The sequence below is a fragment of the Lissotriton helveticus genome, chromosome 1_1, assembly GCF_964261635.1.
Source record: "Lissotriton helveticus chromosome 1_1, aLisHel1.1, whole genome shotgun sequence".
Lineage (NCBI taxonomy): Eukaryota > Metazoa > Chordata > Amphibia > Caudata > Salamandridae > Lissotriton > Lissotriton helveticus.
This window is the reverse complement of record NC_136057.1, coordinates 108,829,913-108,851,756: the sequence shown is the minus strand read 5'-3', so window position 1 is coordinate 108,851,756 and position 21,844 is coordinate 108,829,913. Positions and strand designations below refer to the sequence as shown.

Sequence of the window (21,844 nt, the reverse complement as noted above, 5' to 3'; positions counted from 1 at the left end):
CCATCCTTGATCTGTCTGGACCCCTCCTTGTTCGGACCATTTCTTGATTTCCTCGGGAGTAGCATGTAACTGGATATCTATGACATCTTGTGTAGGGTCCTTAACTGTCATGCATGTAATCGGATCTGGAGTATGTGTCATGTTAACTGGAATGTCTAGAGTCTGTGCTGTAAGCTTGGCTGTGCGATCTGCTAGATCGTTACCTTGGGAAATAATGTCAGTAACTTTCGTATGTGCTTTGCACTTCATGATAGCAATAGATGTCGGTAAATGTATGGCATCTAACAGAGCTTGAATAAGGAGACCATGCTGAATCTTGGTTCCATGAGAAGTCATGAAACCTCTCTCCTGCCAGAGCACTCCGAAGTCGTGTACAACTCCGAATGCGTAACGTGAATCTGTATAAACATTAACTTTCAGGTTCTTGGCGTGTATGCAGGCTTGTGTCAGAGCAACTAGCTCTGCTGCTTGAGCGGACAGGGTATCAATACGGTGTGTTTCAATAACTTCGGTGTCAGTAGTCACTGCATACGCGGCGACTAGTTCTCCTGTACTTGTTCTCATACATGAACCATCCACATAAAGTGTCAGGTCAGGATCTGGTAACGGAATGTCTGTCAGGTCTTGTCTTGGTTTTGTCGTAATGTTAACTACTTCCACACAGTCGTGTGTGGTTGGATTTGAACTAACTGATGGTAACAGTGTAGCAGGATTCAGGACGTTGCAGCGTCTAATTTCTATGTGTGGCTGGAACAGTGTCAATTCATAACCTGTTAAACGTGCAATTGTCAAGTGCTGAGTCTGTGTTCGGTTTAAAAGAACTTCTACTGAATGTGGGACTTGTACTGTCAGGGAGTGTCCTAAGACTATGGAATCACTTTGTCTGATAGCTAGGGCTGTGGCTGCAACTGACTTGAGGCACGCAGGCAACGCCTGGGCGACTGGATCTAGTGTGCTCGAAAAATAAGCACAGGGCTTGTATTGTCCTGCTTGATCTTGTGTGAGAACAGATAATGCTGTACCTTCACGTTCAGTAACGAAAAGTGTAAAAGGCTTACTGTAGTTCGGTGTAGCTAGAACTGGAGCTTGGCATAGAGCTTTCTTTAACTCGTTGAAACTAAATGTATGTTCAGATGTCCAAGGGAGAACAGTCGATACGGCTGCCTCCTGTGTCGTTAACTGTATCAGTGGTTTGGCTAGAAATGCATACTGGGGAATCCATTGTCTACAATAGGAAGTAAGGCCGATAAAAGCACGTACCTCCTTCTGGGTCTTGGGCTGAGAAAGACTCGCTATTAACTGGATACGGTCTGGTGTCAACTGCCTACCCCTCTTGGACAGTAAGTGTCCTAAGTAGACCACTTGCTGGACACAGAATTGAAGCTTCGAAGGGGACACCTTGTGCCCCATCTCGGCTAGGAAATACAAGACTGTAAGTGACGCACGTTCGCAGTCACGTTCTGAACGGGCTGTGATCAGTAGATCGTCGACATACTGGAGCAGGGCAGTGTCAGTTGGCATGTGAATGTTGTCTAGTTGTCTCTTAAGTGCTTGACTGTAAATACTAGGGCTTTCTGTGAAACCTTGAGGAGCGCGTGTGAACATATAGCTCCTTCCATTTAAACAAAATCTGAAAAGAAACTGGCTGTCTGGATGAATAGGAACACTGAAAAATGCGTTCTTGAGGTCGATTACTGTAAAGAACGTGGCTTCGGAATCAATGGCTGTCAATAGAGAAGAGATGTCTGGGACAACTGGGTACTGCGGAATAATACATTTATTAAGCTCTCGTAAATCAATCACTAATCGATATACTGGGGGTGCATTTGGATCAGTACGTTTCATGACTGGAATGATCGGAGAATTACATACATTGGAGTCAGTTTCTACAACTACTCCTTGAGCGATGAGCTCGTCAATAATTTTGGATAAGGCTGCTACAGCCTCAGGTGGCAATCTGTACTGTCTGATTCGTGGTAACACTACACCTGGCTTGAGAGTCACACGATAGGGTGTGATTTGCATATAACCTACATCAGTTGGACCTTGCGCCCATAAGTGCTGCGGGACTTGAGACAATCTTGAATCAAAATCTCGTAATACATAGTGACCCTTAAAGTCAGGTAGGAACAGACGTATTCCCTCTGGGGAGCAGCATATGACTGCACCTAACTCTTTCAGTGTCTTAATGCCTAATAGGTTTTCTGGACATGACTTAGTAAGTAGCAGATCAGTAGTGCGGGACAATGGACCTACTTCTAGAGTAACTGGCTTTGATATCTCGTTAACGATAGGCTTTCCTGAAAATCCAAGGGAAACATTTCTTGAGCCTGAGAGCGGAGCCCCTGGAACTTCGGCGTGACTGATTGTGGTCCTACTTGCCCCTGTATCGATCAAAAACTTCCTGTCTTTCCCTAATACTTGACTGTGAACATAGGGACCTTCTTGATCTACAGGTATCTCGATGAGAGGCAAGCCTACCTCCCTCTCTAGGCTGTTTCATGAATATGGCTGATACTCTGGATACTCAGACTGTGCATACTGGTACATCTGCGATGTGACATGCTGTGTTGCAGCAATAGGCTGCGGTGCTGTAACTGTCTGTGGTGCATTCTGTGGCTGAGGAATCTGTGAAACTTGCTCTTGTCTAGACGGACGTGGTCTTTCTTTAGTCTTACCGGTAGCTATGTTGTGTTTCAGAACTGCACACTCATTTATAAAATGACCTGGCTGTTTACAATAATTGCAGTTCCTTTTAACGGGAGCTGCAGGATGACTGGCTTGATTCGGACCCCTCTTCTGACTGTCTTGAGGAACAGATTGTGCAACTAGCACTTTCATTTTCGTGTCTTTCATACGTTTTCTTTCGTGTTCTTGCTCTTCCCTGATTCTATTCTGGTGGTACTGGAGCATCTGGAGCATCTGGGACGGGGTATTCGCTTGCCAGGTACTTTCGACTTTCAAAACTCGGTTTTTAATTGGTGGACTTGAATTTTCGACTAATTTAGTAACGAAAAGGTGAGGGTATGACTCACTACTTGTCTTGAGACCACTGTTGATGCTAAAACATTTTTCAAATCTAGAATAAAAATCACTAATATCTTCGTCTTGTTTCTGTTTACAGGCTGAGATTGCATCCCAGTCTTCCTTTCTAGTTGTCAATAATCTGGGTAAAACTTGAATCAATAATTCTGGTAATTCTTTACATTTATCTCCAAGACCGGTACCTGGTACTCGTGCCTTGTCTTCAGTTTCTAGAACTGCCCAATCGATCTTTTTCTCTCCCACCTCCCATTCTTTTTCCTTTAGCTTTTCATACACCCCTGCGGGCAACAGGACCTTTAACATTTTAATGATATCTGGGTACGTGTATTCTCCCATACGGAGCATGTCTTTTAATTCTCTATGGAACCCTGCTGGATCTTTGTCATGACAGGGAATTAATTTCTTCATCTCGAGGAGTTCCATCTTTGTTATTGGAGTGTATACAAACACTCGTTGCATTTCGCCACCCGTTCCTTTAACTGGGTGGACTTCTCGTAACGGATTCTGTCTGTCTATGTAGAATGATTTACTTTCTGGGGGTGAGACATGAACAAAATGTGGGTTCAGAAACGTTCTATATTTGCGACGCTGTTCTAGAATGACACTAATTAAATCGGTACTTAGACCTCTCCATTTATACTGGAGTAACTCGTTCAGGATATCATGTAACGGACCTGGATCAGAGTACTGACCCTCATACAAAGTAATGAGGTACTGGATCATATACATACCCACCAGTCGCTGCTCGGCTGGGGGCATTTTCAGAAACATTTGTGCCACTATTTCGTCTGGAAAAGTGGTAGAATCAGTAATCCATCGGACTGCTGATCGGGCTATTTCTTGTTCGTGCATGGTACTTAATTCACTGTAACCGATTCGTGATTTAAGAATGTAATCGGTAGCTTGAAATACTTGTTCTAGGGAACCTTGTTCTGGTGCTGGATGATGGAAAGTAGACTTGTGTTCTAGACGTAAATGGCGATCTGGAAATCTAGATTTTCCTACATACGCTATTCTGGCGGTATTCTCGTCGTCTTCCTCTTCAGGATCAGAGGTACTTTCTTTCTCACTTACTTGTGCTGCTTTACGCCGTTCGTGTATCCTTATTATCTCTCTACGGATTTTCTTGTACATACTTTCCATGGCACCAATAGTATTGTGCTTTCCTTCGGCTATATTATCACTCCACTTTGTCAGGATTTTCATTTCGGCTGGATCTTTAGACGGGTTATCTTGTTCTCTTATTAGACAGTTAATTAAGAACTTTAATATCATACGCTGAATCTCGGCTTTCCTTTGAGACATGGCATCACTAATACTTTCTGGATCATCCCCTGTACGGATGAAACGATATATTCTGTCTAGATCTTCTTTCATATTGGGTAGGGTGACTAGATACTCGGTCACTCTTCTTACGCGTACTGAGTATAAAACCATATTAAACTCGCCTGGAACTGGGTCATAGGCACATTCGCCAAGGGTTTGCCTGATCTCTGTAACAGACTTATTACTTTTAGGAGTACGCTGTGATGCTTGAGCATGTAATTCGAGTGCTGATAAACGCTTGTGTGGCGGCGGGGTTTGAGGAAGACCTCCTCCTACGGCCCCTAAACTGGAATCATCGACTGATGCTTTCCGTCCTGGCAGGGTCGGTAATTGTAACGTGGGCTGGACTTGTATGGCGGGCTGACCCGGGGGAGCTGTTAAGGGCACCCCGGTATCTGGGGGAGCAGAAATTACCTGATTTACAGGGACTGGCGGAGCGCGAACAGGATTTGCATATTCGGGGACTGTGTCGTCCAAATAGGACGAAATGAAAATATCAGCTGCGGTCTGTTTGTGACGTAGCTTGGTCGGAACTAATGGTGGCGGGAAATTACTGGATGCCTCTGGGGTCGCTTTTGGCAAGCCCTCGGCAAGAAGAGGATACATACCCTTAATAAGGGCATGCCTCTGTCTGTCTGATTGTTCGGCTTTGACTCGTTCACCTATCTCGATTAATTCTCTTTCTTGGGCTCGTTCTTGGGATTCTCTACTTAGTTCTGACTTTCTGATTTCTTTTTCGGTTCTTTTATGAGCTTCTTTGCGCCATAACTCGATGGCATCTTTCTGTGACTGTCTGGCTTTCTTTTTCCATAATGCTTCTTCTACTCGCATGATGCACTCGGCATCCCATGTACCCGATGCGGGCCATCTATACTTTTCTTCTAACTGTTTGGTATAATCTACCCATAAATCTAGATACAATATGGCGCTTATGCCATGTTTCTGATACATAAAATGACCTGGACTGTCCCTAGGCGGAACGGGAACTGCTTCTTCTAACAAACCCTTTCTAGTTTTTAACTGACGTAGTCTCGAAAAGAGAGACATTGTAAACTTGAATCGGAACACAATACAATACACGAAAAACAATAACAATTGGGAAAACAATTCAGGCATACCACGACATTGGAAATACATTGAACAACATCAGAACATAACAGTTCGGACAGAATATTACCTGGAATACTAAGAACAGAAACAGAACAGAATTTCTCGAGAACGGAGCAGACTAGAGTTACTGGATGCACTGCTGAAACAGTACGGAACATACCGGTCCCATAAAGGGACGCATCAAGACCCGTATCCACCTAGGTGAACACTTCGTTAGTGGGCCTGGGTACCACCAACCCACGGACCAGGAGTCAATTTAGACTGACCCTGTCTAGATACTACCCTAGTAATGGTACTCACCGGGCAGCAAGAACGGGAGGCCTCGGACTGGACTGGACGGGCGACGAACTTCGGACTTCAGTTACGGGTGGGCCTCCGGATACCTCGGACCTTGGACTCTTGGCTTGGGCTCTGGTCGGGACTCGCCGCGTTCCTCCACCGTCTCGTTCGGATGCTGGACCGCCTCCTCCGTCTCCTCCGTGGGCCTGAGGGATACTTGAGCAGAAATATCTGCCACTGCGCAGAAGAGTTCCGTCACGACTGCAGAGGGTCAGGGGGTCGGCGTGGCTTCACCGACGCGTGGGGAAAGGGCAAGTCCCTATTCGGGCGCCATTATGTGGTAAATAAATAAATAATACCCTATTTTTGACTAGGCATATATCATAACAGATAGCTCAATAAATAAGAGTCAAGATTCGAGGTAGTAGGAGTTTGCAGGTTTATTACAGCATAAGGACAGGAACAGGACGACCTGCATAGGAACAGGAGCCCAGCAAGGGAAAAGAGGCCCAGCAGCTGCTGGGGCTGGGTCTGGGATGAGCGCGCTAACTTTTAATAACAATACATGAGTTTATATACATAACGCAAACACATAGCATTACATTGCGGTAGGCGTAGCAGTGGGTGGAGCAGAAGGCGTGACGCGTAGCAGTCGCGAAAGATAAGAGTAAAAGTAGGTGTAACTGGGCGTATACATAGACATGTGGTGCAAACGTAACAGAATATGTCATGAATGGGCGGAAACATAGGAGGGGGCTACCTAAGGAGCCGGGACCTCTAACCTGATGGTGCGCGCAAACTAGCAATGACGTGTTACTAGGAGAAGCTGGGGGCTACGAACTCTGTGCTAGGAGCAGAGACTAAAGTCTGGAGGGTCGGAGCGACATGTACCTAAACCCTATCTAGTATCTGATGTTTAGGGAACATGTTGATATAAACTAGGAGTCAGGAGGGGAAAAGCTAACTTGATTCTAAGACTGGACCATGCATTATTCTACATGTAGTGCGTGATGAGGAATATTAAATGACCAGTAAATGCAGTATTTCTCTAACATGGAGACGTGAAGGCTAGACAATGACGGAAACTATTGATGCAGTTCAGTAGCTTAGGAATGCAGAGAAGGAGGACTGAACTGATAACTGGAACTATAACATACTTTGGCAGACTCAGAGGCAGAGCCAAGCTGCACCGGGCACTGCGAGGCAGGAAGTAAGTGAAGGGTCGAGGATACAGGTGGGGGCTGTATCGCTCCTCAGCGAGGCTTCAGGAGACAGGAGCTGAATATGATGTCCAGGCCCTTTTTGAGGCCTAGAAACGGGGACTTTATAATGGAATAACGTGCACACTGGGAAACGTGGCAACGTAACTTTACATAGGCCTGATATTCGTATTATTCACGAGGACTGGAAACTGGCATACTAGAGGTGGACACAACTGTAATTGCGTCATGAATTGGACATGGGGAGTACATATGCATATTTAATCATGCACACATAACATATGATGGATGAGGCGTAGGGACACAGAACATGGCAAAATTTACTTTTCCACACATCACTCCCATTCCTTTTCTTCTTCTCCAATTTCTTCAGTACCCCTCATTTTCTTTTCCTCACTTCATCTGTCCATCTTGCTCCCTAATTTCTTTTTCTCATTCCCTTGTGCTACCTCCTTTTCATTTACTCTCTCTCTCATATTTTGAATATTTGTTTCTCTCTCTTTTATTGTGTGTTACTCAGTCTAACTTCTCTTCCTGTCTGTTTCTCACACCTTTTCTCTTTTGCTCTCTCTTTCCATTACTCTTCCTCACACTCTTTCACTCATTTAATTCCTATGGGGCAAATTTAGAAGCCCATTGCGCCTCTTTTATACCGCCTGTGCGTCACTTTTCTTATGCAGTGGCAGTGCAAAAGAAGCGCCATAGTGCAGGGAGATGCATCACGTTGTAAAACCCTGCACCACATGAAACCAGTCTCAGGTTTCATGTGGCCATTTCCACGCAGGGGTAGGCGTTCCGTCACAAGAACCCCTTTGAAAAGTGATTCAGTGAAATCGACAAGATTTCACTGAGTCACTTTACCAACACTGATGTGTCAAAACATTGCATCTGTTGAAGCAGGTGTAAAGGTTGACGTAGCACATTACAGATAGAGCAAGTTGGAAAGGTGCTGGAGTTGCGTCCTGCATAGAACAGAATTTTAATACTGTGCAAACTTTCAGCCCTAGATGTGACATGCATCTGTTTATTCCTGTGCCATGGTACACCGCATTGTAAATGCGGTGCATCATGAGTGGTGCAAGGATTAATTTGTGTATCGCATCTTTCCTAGCGCATCTCTGCTATTTTGCAGAGATGTGTTGGATAACATAAATGTGTCCCTCTGTTCCATTCCCTTTCTATGCTTTCCTAAGTCCCTTCATTCTCTTACTCAATTTTTTATTCACTTATTTCCCAATTCTCACTTTCACTTACCTCCCTTTTATCATCCTCAAATCCCCTTCCTTCATCATCTTTCCATTTCTTTTACCTTCACTCCCCTAACCCTACTCTATGTATCTCTCTTTGTCCCTTACTCTCCGTCCATATATCCATCCTCACTCCCCTTCTGTGACTCCTCCACCTTTACTTTCTTTTCCATACTGCTCTTCCCATCATTTTTAATTTCCCTTAACTCACTACCCTACCTTTAGACATCTTGGGGCAGATTTAGAAGCCATTTACAGCTCTTTTGCCCCGCCGTTGCATCACTTTTGTGACACATCGGCGGTGGAAAAGATGCGCTATGGTGCGGGCTATTTACAACATGATGCATCTGGGAGATGCATCACGTTGTAAAGCCCTGCGCCTTAAGGAGGCGTTCTGGTGCAGGGGGGCGTTCCTGCGCAGGAACGCCTGCTAAAAGTGGCTAAGTGAAATCTACAAGATTTCACTCAATCACTTTTAGGCCAATGCTATGTCAAAACCCTGCGCCTGCTTGAAGCAGGCGTAAGGCTTGAAGCAGCATTAGTTGAATGGGCCCCCCAGGAGCATTGCTGGAGCTGCATGGCGCATGCGACGCAACTCCAGCAATGCGACACCTTTACGACACAGATGCGTCACGCATGTGTGCCGTTTTTGCCCCATGGTGCGCCACATTGTAAATGTGGCACATCAGTGGTGGCGCACAGGTTTTGCTTGTTGTAGGTTATTTGGCGCATCCCTGCTAATTTGCAGAGATGCACCATGTAACGTACATCTGTCCCCTAGTTTCAGTCACTCTTTTACTTCACTATCTTCAGTCACTATACTTCCTTTACCTCACTCATTTGCTCAGTCCCTTACTCCATTTTTGTCATTCATTTAATTTAGTCATTTATACACTACACATTCATACAAAAGAAAGATGACACAGTGCGTAACAAATAGAGCTCTTTTTGGAAAAATAAGTTAGTTCTGAAAAGAACTTTTTGTTTTTGTTTTGTTGTTTTATATTTTTTTTTCTTTTTTGAAAGTTTTATATATTTTTTATTTTTCTAACAGGAACAGAAATCTTCAACTGAAACACTGTTCAACAGGAACAAAATAAATCCAAACTTTGAGAAAATGTATCGTCTCTGGGAGCATTGATGTTCATTAATTCTGCGCTCGATCAGAGTGAGGCTCTGCTCCGCGTACACAACAATTTCAAAACATTTGTTGCATCTCATGTGGACTTTGGACAAGAATGGTCTTAGGTCTATCTGTGCAGTGGATGGAGATGCAGGTCGCCCTCCAGATGATGTGCTGGCCACAGCGGGTGGTATTTGTGCGGCCAGAGCTCTTGTTGATGCCTGTGCAAATTGCACAGGGTGCACTTGTCTGACATGCCTTATCATAGTATGAATTGAAAATGAGTACTTTTTTGATGGATTTCTTCTTAAATAGAACAGTGCCACATATAGTACAAGTGACTTTCGGGGCATTCACTTTTTTTAGTCCTTCAGGAAACGTAAAAAATGTCCATATGAAAGATTCCTTCCCTTTTCTTTGAGGAAGCCGATAATCTTCCCCAGAATCAGAAGAAGAATCCTGTCTTGCAGCCATTTCAGAAAATTCTCAGGAAACTTCAAAAAGGCTCCTTCTCCCATGAGAGTAAAACAGATAGTGAGGGAAGTGGGTGGGGTTTTTGAAGATTCTAGAACAGAAACTACTATAAATCAATCAAAAGTGTTGTTTTCGAGTCACATGACATGACGTGCGCGCTCTGGTGCGCGCACGCGGTGGGCGCACCGGTCGCGCACGTCGGTTTAAAATGGCGTTTTACCCGATTTACATAAAAGTTTCAAAACGTGAAAAGGAGGCAACCTAGACACTCCCTGACCCCGTAGAGTTTCTCAGGGGGTCCCAGAAGAATCTCGACGGGCCCAAAACCCCCTTTTTTTGTTTGAAAAATAGCGGGGTGCGCGCACCCGGTCGCGCACGTTGGTTTAAAATGGCGTTTTACCCAATTTACATAACAGTTTCAAAACGTGAAAAGGAGGCAACCTAGACACTCCCTGACCCCCTAGAGTTTCTCAGGGGGTCCCAGAAGAATCTCGACGGGCCAAAATACCCTTTTTCTTTTTTTTTTTAAATAGCGGGGTGCGCGCACCCGGTCGCGCACGTCGGTTTAAAATGGCGTTTTACCCGATTTAAATAAAAGTTTCAAAACGTGAAAAGGAGGCAAGGTAGACAGTCCCTGACCCCCCTAGAACTTATCAGGGGGTCCCTAAACAACTCCGATGGGCAAAAAATCCTTTTTGCGCGCACCTAGCAATTTAATTAAAAAAAAGGTGAAATTATGTGACTCAAAAACAACATTTTTCATTGGTTCATAGTAGTTTCAATAGAATATTCAAAAACCCCACCCATTTCCCTCACTATTTGCTTTATTCTCCTGGAAGAAGAACCCTTTTTGGAGCTGGAAGCAGAAAAAACAACAGAATGGCAGAAAGACAGGGAAGAACATCTTCTTCTTCTGACTCCCACATGGAATATCGCCAGCAAGCCAAGAAGGGGAAATCTTCTTTTATTTGGAAGTTTTTTTTACTTTTCCTGAGGGACTAAAAAGGGTAAATGCCCCTAAAGTAACGTGTACCCTTTGTGGTACTGTTCTTTCAAGGGGAAACACTGATAAGACATGTAAAAAATCTCCACCCTGTGCAATATGCCCAAGCAGCCACAAGAGCTCTGGCCCAGCAGATTCCACCAGCTGTGGCCAGCACATCTACAGCTCAACCTCCATCACCAGCAACAGCAGAAATGACCTTAAGCCATATTTGGCACATGTGCATATGCGATGCAACAAATGTTTTGATGGTATTGTTTTTGGTGAACAGAGCCTGAAAGTAATTGAACGCAGCATTCAGGATCATAAATGATCTGAAAGGAGATATTTTTTTTTATATTTTTCATTTATTTTGTTCTTGTTGAATAGTTTCCAAGTTGCAGTTTCTGACTTTAAAAAAAAAAATACAAAACTTTAAAAAATGCTAAAAAAAAATATAAAACAACAAAAGAAAAAAAAAGTTCTTTTCAGAACTCATTCAATTTTCTAAAAAGAGTTATATTCCAAATACACTGTGTCATTTATTTTTTAGAATGAAAGCGTACTGCATAAATGAGTGATTGAAATGACTGAGTGAAGGGAAGGAAGGGACTAAGAGAAAGTCTGAGAAAAGGGGAATTTGGTGGGTGACAAAAGAGGAGTCGAAGAGTGAGTGAAAGAAGGGGACTATAGGTAGAGGAGTGAGTTAAGGGGAATGAAAAACTAAGGGAAGGGCAGTAAAGCAAGGAGAAAAAAACCAACTTGCAGTGTTTTGATGTTGTATTTATATTCATTAAAAAAAAGAAAGATTTACACACATATTTTATTTAGGGGTTAGCATTTAAAAAAACTTTGAAATTCACTATAAAAAACATAGGTTTCACACACGTTATAGTTAGGAATTAGCATTTAAAAAACCTTGCAAATTCACTGAAAAAAAACATAGGTTTTACACACGTTATAGTTAGGAATTAGCATTTAAAAAACGTAGCAAATTCATTGAAAAAAACATAGGTTTTTTATCAGTTATAGTTAGCTGGACAATTTACTCATACAAAACCATTGAAAAACCCACGTTATAGTTAGTTGTACTCACTATAACTGGTGCGCCCGCAAAGCACTGCTAATGACGTCACATATTACATCACTCATGACATAGTCAGTGACATCACTCATGACATCACTGATGACATCTCAAATGACATCACTGATGACATCACTGATGACATCATCCTTGTGAAAGAATGGCAGACCCTCTCTCAGTGTAATATAAGCTTTGATACACACATTGAAAAAAGAATCAAAACATTTCAAAACAATGGAGAAACTAATTCCACTTACAACAACCTATTCGGAAGTTGTAAAATATACATACACATTAACTCATTCACCAACATTTCTATATAGTTACTCATACACATACTCAATCATCATAAATACTCATTCATCTATGCATTTTATTACACAACGAAACTCATCCTTAGAGTTACTCACACACATACTCACACAAGCAAATAAATTATAAAACAACCGTACACTTGCTTACACAGCTATACATACACCACTACTCTTACTTCTACAGAAACGTACACATACTTTTTCATCAAAACAATCACTTATAGGAACAAAAACGTATTTATACAGAAACTCTTACACTCTCTCACTCTCACACATACTTACCTATATGCATCAATTTTTACTTATACAAATTTAAAACATATGTAGTTACTCATAAAGAAATGATTCAGACAGTCATTCACTTACTAACACACCCATACACACACTCATCCACCCATACAGTCCTGCACACATGCTGTCTTCAAAACATATACAAACAGTAAGCCACTCCTTCATTCATATATGCACAAAGTAATACCCCCCACCAAACTTAACAGACACTCTTACTAATACTCAAAAAACTAACTAATATCCCATATAGACAATCATGTAGCTACTCACCAACCCAAGCATCCGTCTATAGATAAAGGGAGACAGTGATACAGATATTTACAACTTTAAACAATAATTGCTAATACATGTATTTAGTAACATACACTTAATAAGTCAGGTATACAATCAATGGAAAAAACCCCATCCATTTAAATACTTATTTAACCGTTTGTTCTTCCCTCAATGTTTAGGTATATATATATATATAAAAAAAAATCAGAAAGACACACATTCACTGGATGATGTCATCAGTGATGTCATTTGAGATGTCATCAGTGATGTCATGAGTGATGTCACTGACTATGTCATGAGTGATGTAATATGTGACATCATTAGCAGTGCTTTGCGGGAGCGCCAGTTATAGTGAGTACAACTAACCATAACGTGGGAATTTCAATGGTTTTGTATGAGTAAATTGTCCAGCTAACTATAACTGATATAAAACCTATGGGTTTTTTCAATGAATTTGCTATGTTTTTTTAATTGCTAATTCCTAACTATAACGTGTGTAAAACCTATGGTTTTTTCAGTGAATATATAATATGTATATATATGTATATATATATATGTGTGTGAGAGAGAATATTTATAGTTATGCACCTGTAGGACTATGGAATTACTAACCTGCAGACTAGCCAAAAAAATTCCCTTTTAAAGGTAACATGTGGCAACAGCTTAAGCAGGTCCTACTCAGTGTGCCAGTAGAGTAGCTCCATAGATTGCCTTTGCTAGACTTTTAGCACTGTACGTACCTATAGGGGCTCAGAAGAACTGCCTTGAATATTATGAGAAAAAAGGTAATCGCTGAGTTAGACTGAGACATAGTTAGAGCAACGTTATGGATATTACCTTTGCAGGAGCGTTTAAAAAAATCAAAACCTCAAATACGAATAACTAACCTGAAATACCCATAACTTTATAACTGCTGACGCTTCACCCTTACATGGTGCTTGTAGTGTTATAACAAACTCTTTGTACTAGCCTACTCCATTCCACAATAATTCCTATCAATAATTTTGCTATCATGCACTGAATCTGTTTTATGACCACTTAGGATTTGGTTTAATGATCCTTTGTAAATAAGAAACTCATAACAAATATTTATACAATTAATCTAACCGCAAATCGTTTACATAGTCAGCGATTGGCCAAGATCCAGCTCGATGATAAACACCTCTGTGAAGTGCCACTATGATGGCTTCATTTACGGATGCATGCCATGATGAACATAAGCATCACTTCTTCCGCGTCAGGGCTTGGGTGGTAAATGCCGTGCACTGCAAGCATTAACCCTGAGAGCCACAGCTCTCATTCCGATTTGTTCACTTATTCCGCGTCAGGGCTTTGGTCGTAAAAGTTGTCCAATGCAAGGATAACCCTGAGAGTCACAGCTCACATTCTGCTACTTTTACTTCTTCCGTGTCAGGACTTGGGTGGTAAATGTCGTGCACTGCAAGCAGTAACGGGGAGAGTCGCAGCTCCCATTCTGCTCCTCTCACTTCTTCTGCATCGGGGTTTGGGTGGTAATTGTTGTGCACTGCAAGAATTAACCCTGAGAGTAACAGATCCCATTCTGTTCCTTTCACTTCTTCCGCATCAGGGCTTGGGTGGTAAATGTCCTGCACTGCAAGCATTAACCCTGAGAGTAACAGCTCACATTCTGCTCCTTTCCCTTCTTCCGGGTCAGGGCTTGGGTGGTAAATGTTATACACGGCAAGAATTAACCCTGAGAGCTACCGCTCACATTCTGCTCCTTTCACTTCTCTGCTTCTGAACACTGTTTTCTGACCACTTTCACTGAGTCATCACTGTTGTATGAAATGACCAAACACTACAATCAGCTGTGAATATTCTGAGGTGTGCTTATTAAATTAGTTCTTCCTGCAGGGACTCAGTCAGAGTGTGTTGAGTGTATAGGTTTTAGCACTAATCCTTCCAGTTACCTGAAAATACCCTTCTTAGCCCAAACATAGTTCCCAGTGCTGCTTTTACAGGTAGCATGAACAGGAACCATTGGATGTTTTTCTTTTTAACTCTACTTCATCAAATAAAAACCACAAGTGTTTCTTTTCTTTTATGCCACATTGTGCTAGTCTCCCAGTGGATTTCCTAGTAAATCATGTTGTTTTGCTGTGTGCTCAAAAGTGAGCAATCACTGGGAACAGACAGTTTTATAATGTTACAAATATCATTATTTGTTTTTCTTCTTTCCTTTTAGTTGAGTCTTCCTTCAGCAGGAATTTGAATAGTCCTCATAATTATAATTATCTTTTTTCTGTAATTCCTTCATCTCACAATAACTGCAATGTTCTGCTCCTGACTATGTCCTTAGATGGATCACAATTATTGTTAATTTAATAAAGTACTTTCAGATTTCAATTTCTAGGATTATTTCTAAGTAAGTTAAATGAAGGTATGTGTTCACGGAGGCCTGTGTAGCATCGAAAATTGACAAAAGCTCTTCACACTTTCGGTGCACTTGTAAGGTTTTCCCCTTGAGTTTTCGCTGATGACTCTGGAGACCTGATATTTGACAAAATCTGTTAAGACATTTATTGCAATATCATTTTTCCTCTGTGTGTGTTTGTTGATGTATTCGTAGGTTTAGTAGCTGACAGAAGATATTCACACATTCACAGCAACTGAAAGGCTTTTCCTCTATGTGTGTTAACTGATGAATTCTTAATGTGGAAGATGCACTTAAGGTTTTCCTACATTCACTACAGTTGTATGGTTTTAACCCAGTGTGTGTACGCTGATGTCTATATAGACTTGATAATTGACTAAAGCTCTTCACACATTCACTGCACTTGAATGGCTTTTGTCCTGTGTGTGTTCGATGATGGGTGTGTAGGATTGATAATTGACTAAAGCTTTTCACACATGCAGTGCATTTAAATGGTTTTTCCCCTTCTGAGGTCGCTGATGATTCCTTAATGCAGAGGAGTCAGTAAAACTACTGCCACATTCATTGCAATGGTATGGTTTTTATCCCGTTTGTGTTCGCTGATGTCTTTGTAGGTCTGATAATTGACTAAAGCTATTCATTCACTGCACTTAAATGGCTTTTTCCCTTTGTGAGTTAGCTGATTAATCCTTAATGCTGAGGACTCTATAAAACTCCTGCCACAGTCACTACAAAAATATGTTTTGCCCCATTATGTGTTCGCTGATGTCTTTGTAGGTTTGATAATCAACTTAAGCTCTTCACACATTCACTGCCCTTGAATGGTTTTTCTCCTGTGTGTGTTCGCTGATGAATCATGAGATTTGAGGAATCACTAAATCTACTTCCACAATCATTTCTCTTAAATGGTTTTTCCCCTGTGTGTGTTTGCTGATGGCTTTGTAGGTTTAATAATAGCCTAAAACGACTTCCATATTCACTGTTCTTGTGTTTTTTCCCTTGTGATTTTTTTGCTGATGTCTTCGGAGATTTGATACCTGACTAAAGCTCTTCCCACATTCATTACACTTGAATGGTTTTTCCCCTGTGTGTGTTCGTTGATGAGCCGTGAGATTTGAGGAATCACTAAATCTACTTCCACATTTACTGCAATTGTATGGTTTTTCCCCAGTTTGTATTCGCGGATGTTTTTGGAGGTCTGCTAACCGACTGAAGCTCTTCACACATTCACCGCAATGGTATGGTTTCTCCCCTGTGTGTGTTCGCTGATGTCTTCGGAGGTTTGCTAACTGACTGAAGCTCTTCACACATTCATTGCAATGGTATGGCTTTTCCCCTGTGTGTGTTCGCTGATGTGTTTGGAGGTGTGAAAACCGACTGAAGCTTTTCACACATTCACTGCAATGGTATGGTTTTTCCCCTGTGTGTGTTCGCTGATGTCGTCGGAGGTCTTCTAACTGACTGAAGCTCTTCACACATTCATTGCAATGGTATGGCTTTTCCCCTGTGTGTATTCGCTGATGTCTTCGGAGGTCTGCTAACTGACTGAATCTCTTCACACATTCATTGCAATGGTATGGCTTTTCCCCTGTGTGTGTTCGCTGATGTGTTTGGAGGAGTGATAACCGACTGAAGCTCTTCACACATTCACCACAATGGTATGGTTTTTCCCCTGTGTGTGTTCGCTGATGTCTTCGGAGGTCTGTTAACCGACTGAAGCTCTTCACGCATTCACTGCAATGGTATGGTTTTTCCCCTGTGTGTGTTCGCTGATGTGTTTGGAGGAGTGATAACCGACTGAAGCTCTTCACACATTCACCACAATGGTATGGTTTTTCGCCTGTGTGTGTTCGCTGATGTCTTCGGAGGTCTGTTAACCAACTGAAGCTCTTCACACATTCACTACAATGGTATGGTTTTTCCCCTGTGTGTGTTCGCTGATGTGTTTGGAGAAGTGATAACCAACTGAAGCTCTTCACACATTCACTGCAATGGTATGGTTTTTCCCCTGTGTGTGTTCGCTGATGTCTTCGGAGGTCTGTTAACCGACGGAAGCTCTTCACACATTCACTGCAATCGTATGGTTTTTCCCCTGTATGTGTTTTCTGATGTATTTGGAGATTTGATAATTGACTGAAGCTATTTACACATTCAGTGCATTGGTATGGCTTTTCCCCTGTGTGTGTTCGCTGATGTCTATGTAGGATTGATGATTGACTAAAGCTCTTCACACATTCAGTGCAATGGTATGGTTTTTCCCCTGTGTGTGTTCGCTGATGATCTTTTAGGATTACTAACTGATTAAAGTTCTTCACACATTCAGTGCAATTGCACGATTTTTCTCCTGTGTGTGTTTGCTGATGGTGCTTTAGTAGTGATGACAAACTAAAGCTCTCGCTGCATGTGTATGATTCTTTTTTCTTGCTTAGTGTTTTTGGGATGGATATATATTTGTCTACATCACATGACCGTGTTTCCTGAAGGGCCAACATGGTTGATAAGCTACTTGCGTTATTCTCACATTCCCTGTATGTCTGTGGTGTTTTGGATGCTTGATTTCTGATTGAACAATAAAATACAAGACTCACTAAATACCTATCGCATTCATAGTAAAAGTAAGGCGCCTTTCTGGGTGATTGCGTCCTTACATTGGATGGTGGCTTTGCGTGCTTGTGGGTAAAGATTTGTCTTCCTTCTGGTCGGTGCAAATTGGGACAATACTTTGTGCTTTAGAGAGCAGGACCCCTCTTTTCTTTAGCCTTCAGTTGTTTGGTTCCACTTCGTTGTGCTTCTCCCTGGTTCCTGTGGTTTGGCTAGAAAGAGTTAACAATACACTGAGAGCACTGTAATGCAACTTGTAATGTTTACAGCTACTCCGAAGAGTGTCCCTGGGCCGAGAACAGGTCTGAAGAGAAAGTAAATCTGGTTGTTTCAAACATGGACAGATAGCCAGGTTTTCAATCTTTTTTTAAACATTGTCATGCTACTAACAGCGCAAAGCTCAAGAGGGAGTTTTTCCAAGCTATGGATTCCAAATAGACACAAGACCTTCCTCCAACTTTCATACCGACCTCATGATCGAAACAGGTGTTGGACGCTTGTTTATACAGCAGGTGGTTTGTCAGTGTTGTTGCCTTAATTCTGTAGAGGGCATTTCTTCTTCTTGTGGCGTGGAAGAGTAGAGCTCAAACTTGTATTCACTGAATTGCCTTTGACTGTTTCTTCCTGGATCTGTCCTCTGTCTCTGATTTCACTGATATTTTCTGAGCTCCTTATTTTTGACTATTTTTGCTGATTTGCTGTGTTATCTTCATTATTCATAATCAATCCGGCCATTTAGGCTTATTTTCTGTTGGATGTAAAGAAATTAAAAATTACTAAATGCAAATGTAATGGAATGTGAATACACAATATTTATCTGGGCGTAGAAGAAAGACATCTCTGCTTTACCATATCTGAAACTTAACAAGGAATATTTCACCATACATGGATATTTCACTGAAAGTTCTGTTGAGCAGGTCACAGCTTATTTACTCATAAAAAGGCAGTGATTTACCATGGTTCACAGAGTAACATACTAAAGAAAGGGAAGCCACTGAGCCCTCACATGCTACAAATACAGTTTTAGCTAGATACACATGGAGATTTAGCTAGATACTCATTTAAACAAGAACAGATTGTGAAAAAGAGAGGAAGCACAAAGCATTGCAGTTAGGTCAATTTCATGAAGTTTCTACCAAAGGGTCCTCAGGACTGTCTTACTCGTGGTGGCGGTCTGACTGACACCACGCTGGCGGTCTGACTGCCACCACGCTGGCGGTCTGACTGCCATAATATGAGTGTGGTGGTGGAACCGCAACGAGACCTCCACCTCCACCTGAATCAGGTATCCTGCATCCGCGGTGGTCTGCAAACGGCCTGAATATACGTGCGGTACATATTCTGGCCCTGCTGAGCCAATTACAATTTGCATATCCACTGCCCGTTTCATGGTGGGGACACCACCTTGAAAAGGGCAGTGGACATGCAGGTAAAGGGGGCCTAGCAGGGCCTCCTGACAAGTCTGAGCCTAGGGTTGCATGCGGGGTGCACATGTTGTACCTCTCTGGAACTGCACCCTCATTCCTGCATGGTGTGGCATGCAAAACATGGTGCATGCCATACAGTGCAGGAACGTGCTGCAGGCCCTCTCAGGGCGGTGGTATGCTGTTTAGGATCTCCTAGGGACCTAACACAGCCGCTGCCATGAGACTGCAGCTGCACCACCCGCCCTGGATTAATGTCATAATCTGGTGGGCGGGCTCAACAGGGGCTTGGCGATCTTCCTGGGAACACCATGGAGGTGGTCCCATTGGAAGACCGCCAAACTCGTAATAAGGCCTTAAGCCACCTTCAACACTTTCCACAGCCCTCCTGGTTCAAGCATTTCTGGATCCTTCTAACTTGGAAAACTGAAGCATTATCCTGAGTTAAGGTGGATTTTCTATCGGCATAATATATATCAATCGCCCTTAAACTAGTGTCTGATTCTGAACTGATTGACAACTTAAACAAGCATTGGCATAGCCAATAGGTCTCGCCCACGGGACCTATTAAGTGTTTAGCCATGCAGGAGAATAGGGTTTGGGGGAGTGGGTGGGTTTGCTTAGACTGGGCACTAATCTTTGAAGCTACTGTATGTGGAGTCGTTCTGTTGCAACACAAATCAACTACAAACAGAACCAAGCATATCCACACACACGTACAAGCATACACACTCATGCAAGTAGGCAGTGAAGAGGGAGCATGCGGGCACCTGATCTGCCAACCAGAGTCTGTCCCCAGCTCCTTGTGCTGCCCAAGCAGAGCCCCCCGCACACTGCACCAGATGCCTTAGGCACGTCTCTTTAATTATCCGGAGTGACTAAATCGATGATATCATGGATACTGTGACAGTAAGCACTGTGGCACTGTTAATTGTAATGTTACTGATGCTAAATAATAAATAAAGTTTTTTTTAAAAAGCACGTCTCTTTAAACAAAAAAACAAACAAAAAAAGTTACAAAAAGAAAAATATTTTTAAAAAGGTGCCAACTTGGTAGACAATGTAGGTCCTCAGGCAGTGTGTCTTTTTGCCGGGTTTAACATAATTCCAGCCGCGTCCAAAGGTTTGAGAGTGAAGGGCAGGGGGGCTAGACATGACAATCTGGACTTTAGTGAGGGGTGGGGGTTGATGTGATGAGAAAGACAAGAATTGGCAAGATTTTGTTCCAGCTCGACATTTAAAAAAAAAAAAAAAATCGCAAATTGCTAAACTGGCAACCAGTGTCCATGGCGGGGAGAGATCGCCATGCTAGGCATATATTGGCTTTTACAAAAGAGACCCGGTCTCCATCAAGGGAAGAAAGAGAGAGATGGGTCCTGCAGAAGAGTTGGCGATTTTTGATATCTTTTTTCCCAGTCCTTCCCCTCCCCCCTCCTGCTCCTCACCGGATCCGTTACCCCAACACTGATGCCCCTCGTGTATTGGCTTAGCAGACAAGCATTGGCAAAGCCAATAGGTCCCACCTTTTGGCTTTGCCAATGCTTTTTGCTGACTCTGTTCAGCCTTTTAACAAACAGTGGTGTGCCGTGGGGGGAAGGGGTGAGGGAGCACCTCACGGGCCACCGCAAGTGGACGGAAACAAAAAAAATGCAGACAATGCGAGGAGGGTGTAGTGTAGTTCCTATATTCCCAATAGGCTCTGCGCATTGGAATAATATAAACAGCAGTGTGGACGTAGGACTGAGGTCGACTAGGTCTCTACTGACTATATTAGACTTAAGGTTTGCCAGCTAGCTCAGAGGTCACTAGAAACTTTCACGAATAAACAAGGAGGAGTTTAACCTCCCTGGATAGACAAGAAGGGATTAGCTTCTGACAACCATAAAACATGACAACTTTGCTCTCCCAGAATAAGAGTGTATCTCTAGAGTCGTGTGAAAACAATAGACAGCTATTTCACTCAGTCAAATGTGCGTACTTACTTTCACCAGATTGCAGAGAAAAGAGAGACGGGCGTTTTCAATAAAAGGTGTTATTTATTGAGCAGTCTTCTTCCTCATGCAAGAGAAATGAATTGCCACAATTGCAATACTCATAGTAAAATAAAGTGCGTTCAGTAAAAGGAGGATTATAAAATAATACTGTAAAAGCATTGATATGGTTTCTTAGCCATATGATACTTTAAAATAGATAAAATATATACATACATATATACATTGACTAATCGTACTCAACTGGTGCTTCTAAATACGCCTACCCCGGTGTACCTGACCTAAGCCTAATACGTGGGAAGGAGTAAGTAAGTAGCAGTTTAAGTTAAGTTTGTTTTGCCAAGAATCTGACTCAAGAATTCTCTTCTAAGGGTTTAGTCAGCTCCGTACCTGGGTAAATAGAAAGCAGGAGGTCTTGTATCTCTCTCTCAGGACTCGATATCCCAGTAACCCGCGAAGGTATCTGGAAACACCGGAGCTGGATTTCTCGGCAGGAGAAAATACAGCGTCTCTCTCAGTGCGTCAAAGAGGAGGGGCAGGGTCCGTGGGCTCTCGCATCAGCTGGGCTCTCGGGCAAGTAGATAGCTGCTCTGCTCCAAAACCACCACCGTGTCTTTGCTTAAGGCAACATTGGTATATTTATACCTGAAAGGTGCCGGGTTTGA

The 21,844-nt window shown here is 42.5% G+C and overlaps 1 protein-coding gene across 1 annotated transcript; it reads right to left on the bottom strand.

Annotated features, from left to right (window-relative positions):
- Positions 1-15,917: 15,917 nt before the first annotated feature.
- LOC144761155 (uncharacterized) lies at positions 15,918-17,788 on the bottom strand. Its single transcript, XM_078646685.1, has 3 exons — positions 17,481-17,788; positions 16,187-17,423; positions 15,918-16,019 (listed from the first exon to the last, which is right to left on the bottom strand). Exons 1-3 carry the CDS (start codon positions 17,653-17,655, stop codon positions 15,950-15,952), a joined length of 1,482 nt encoding a protein of 493 aa, XP_078502811.1. The 5' UTR covers positions 17,656-17,788; the 3' UTR covers positions 15,918-15,949.
- Positions 17,789-21,844: the final 4,056 nt, after the last annotated feature.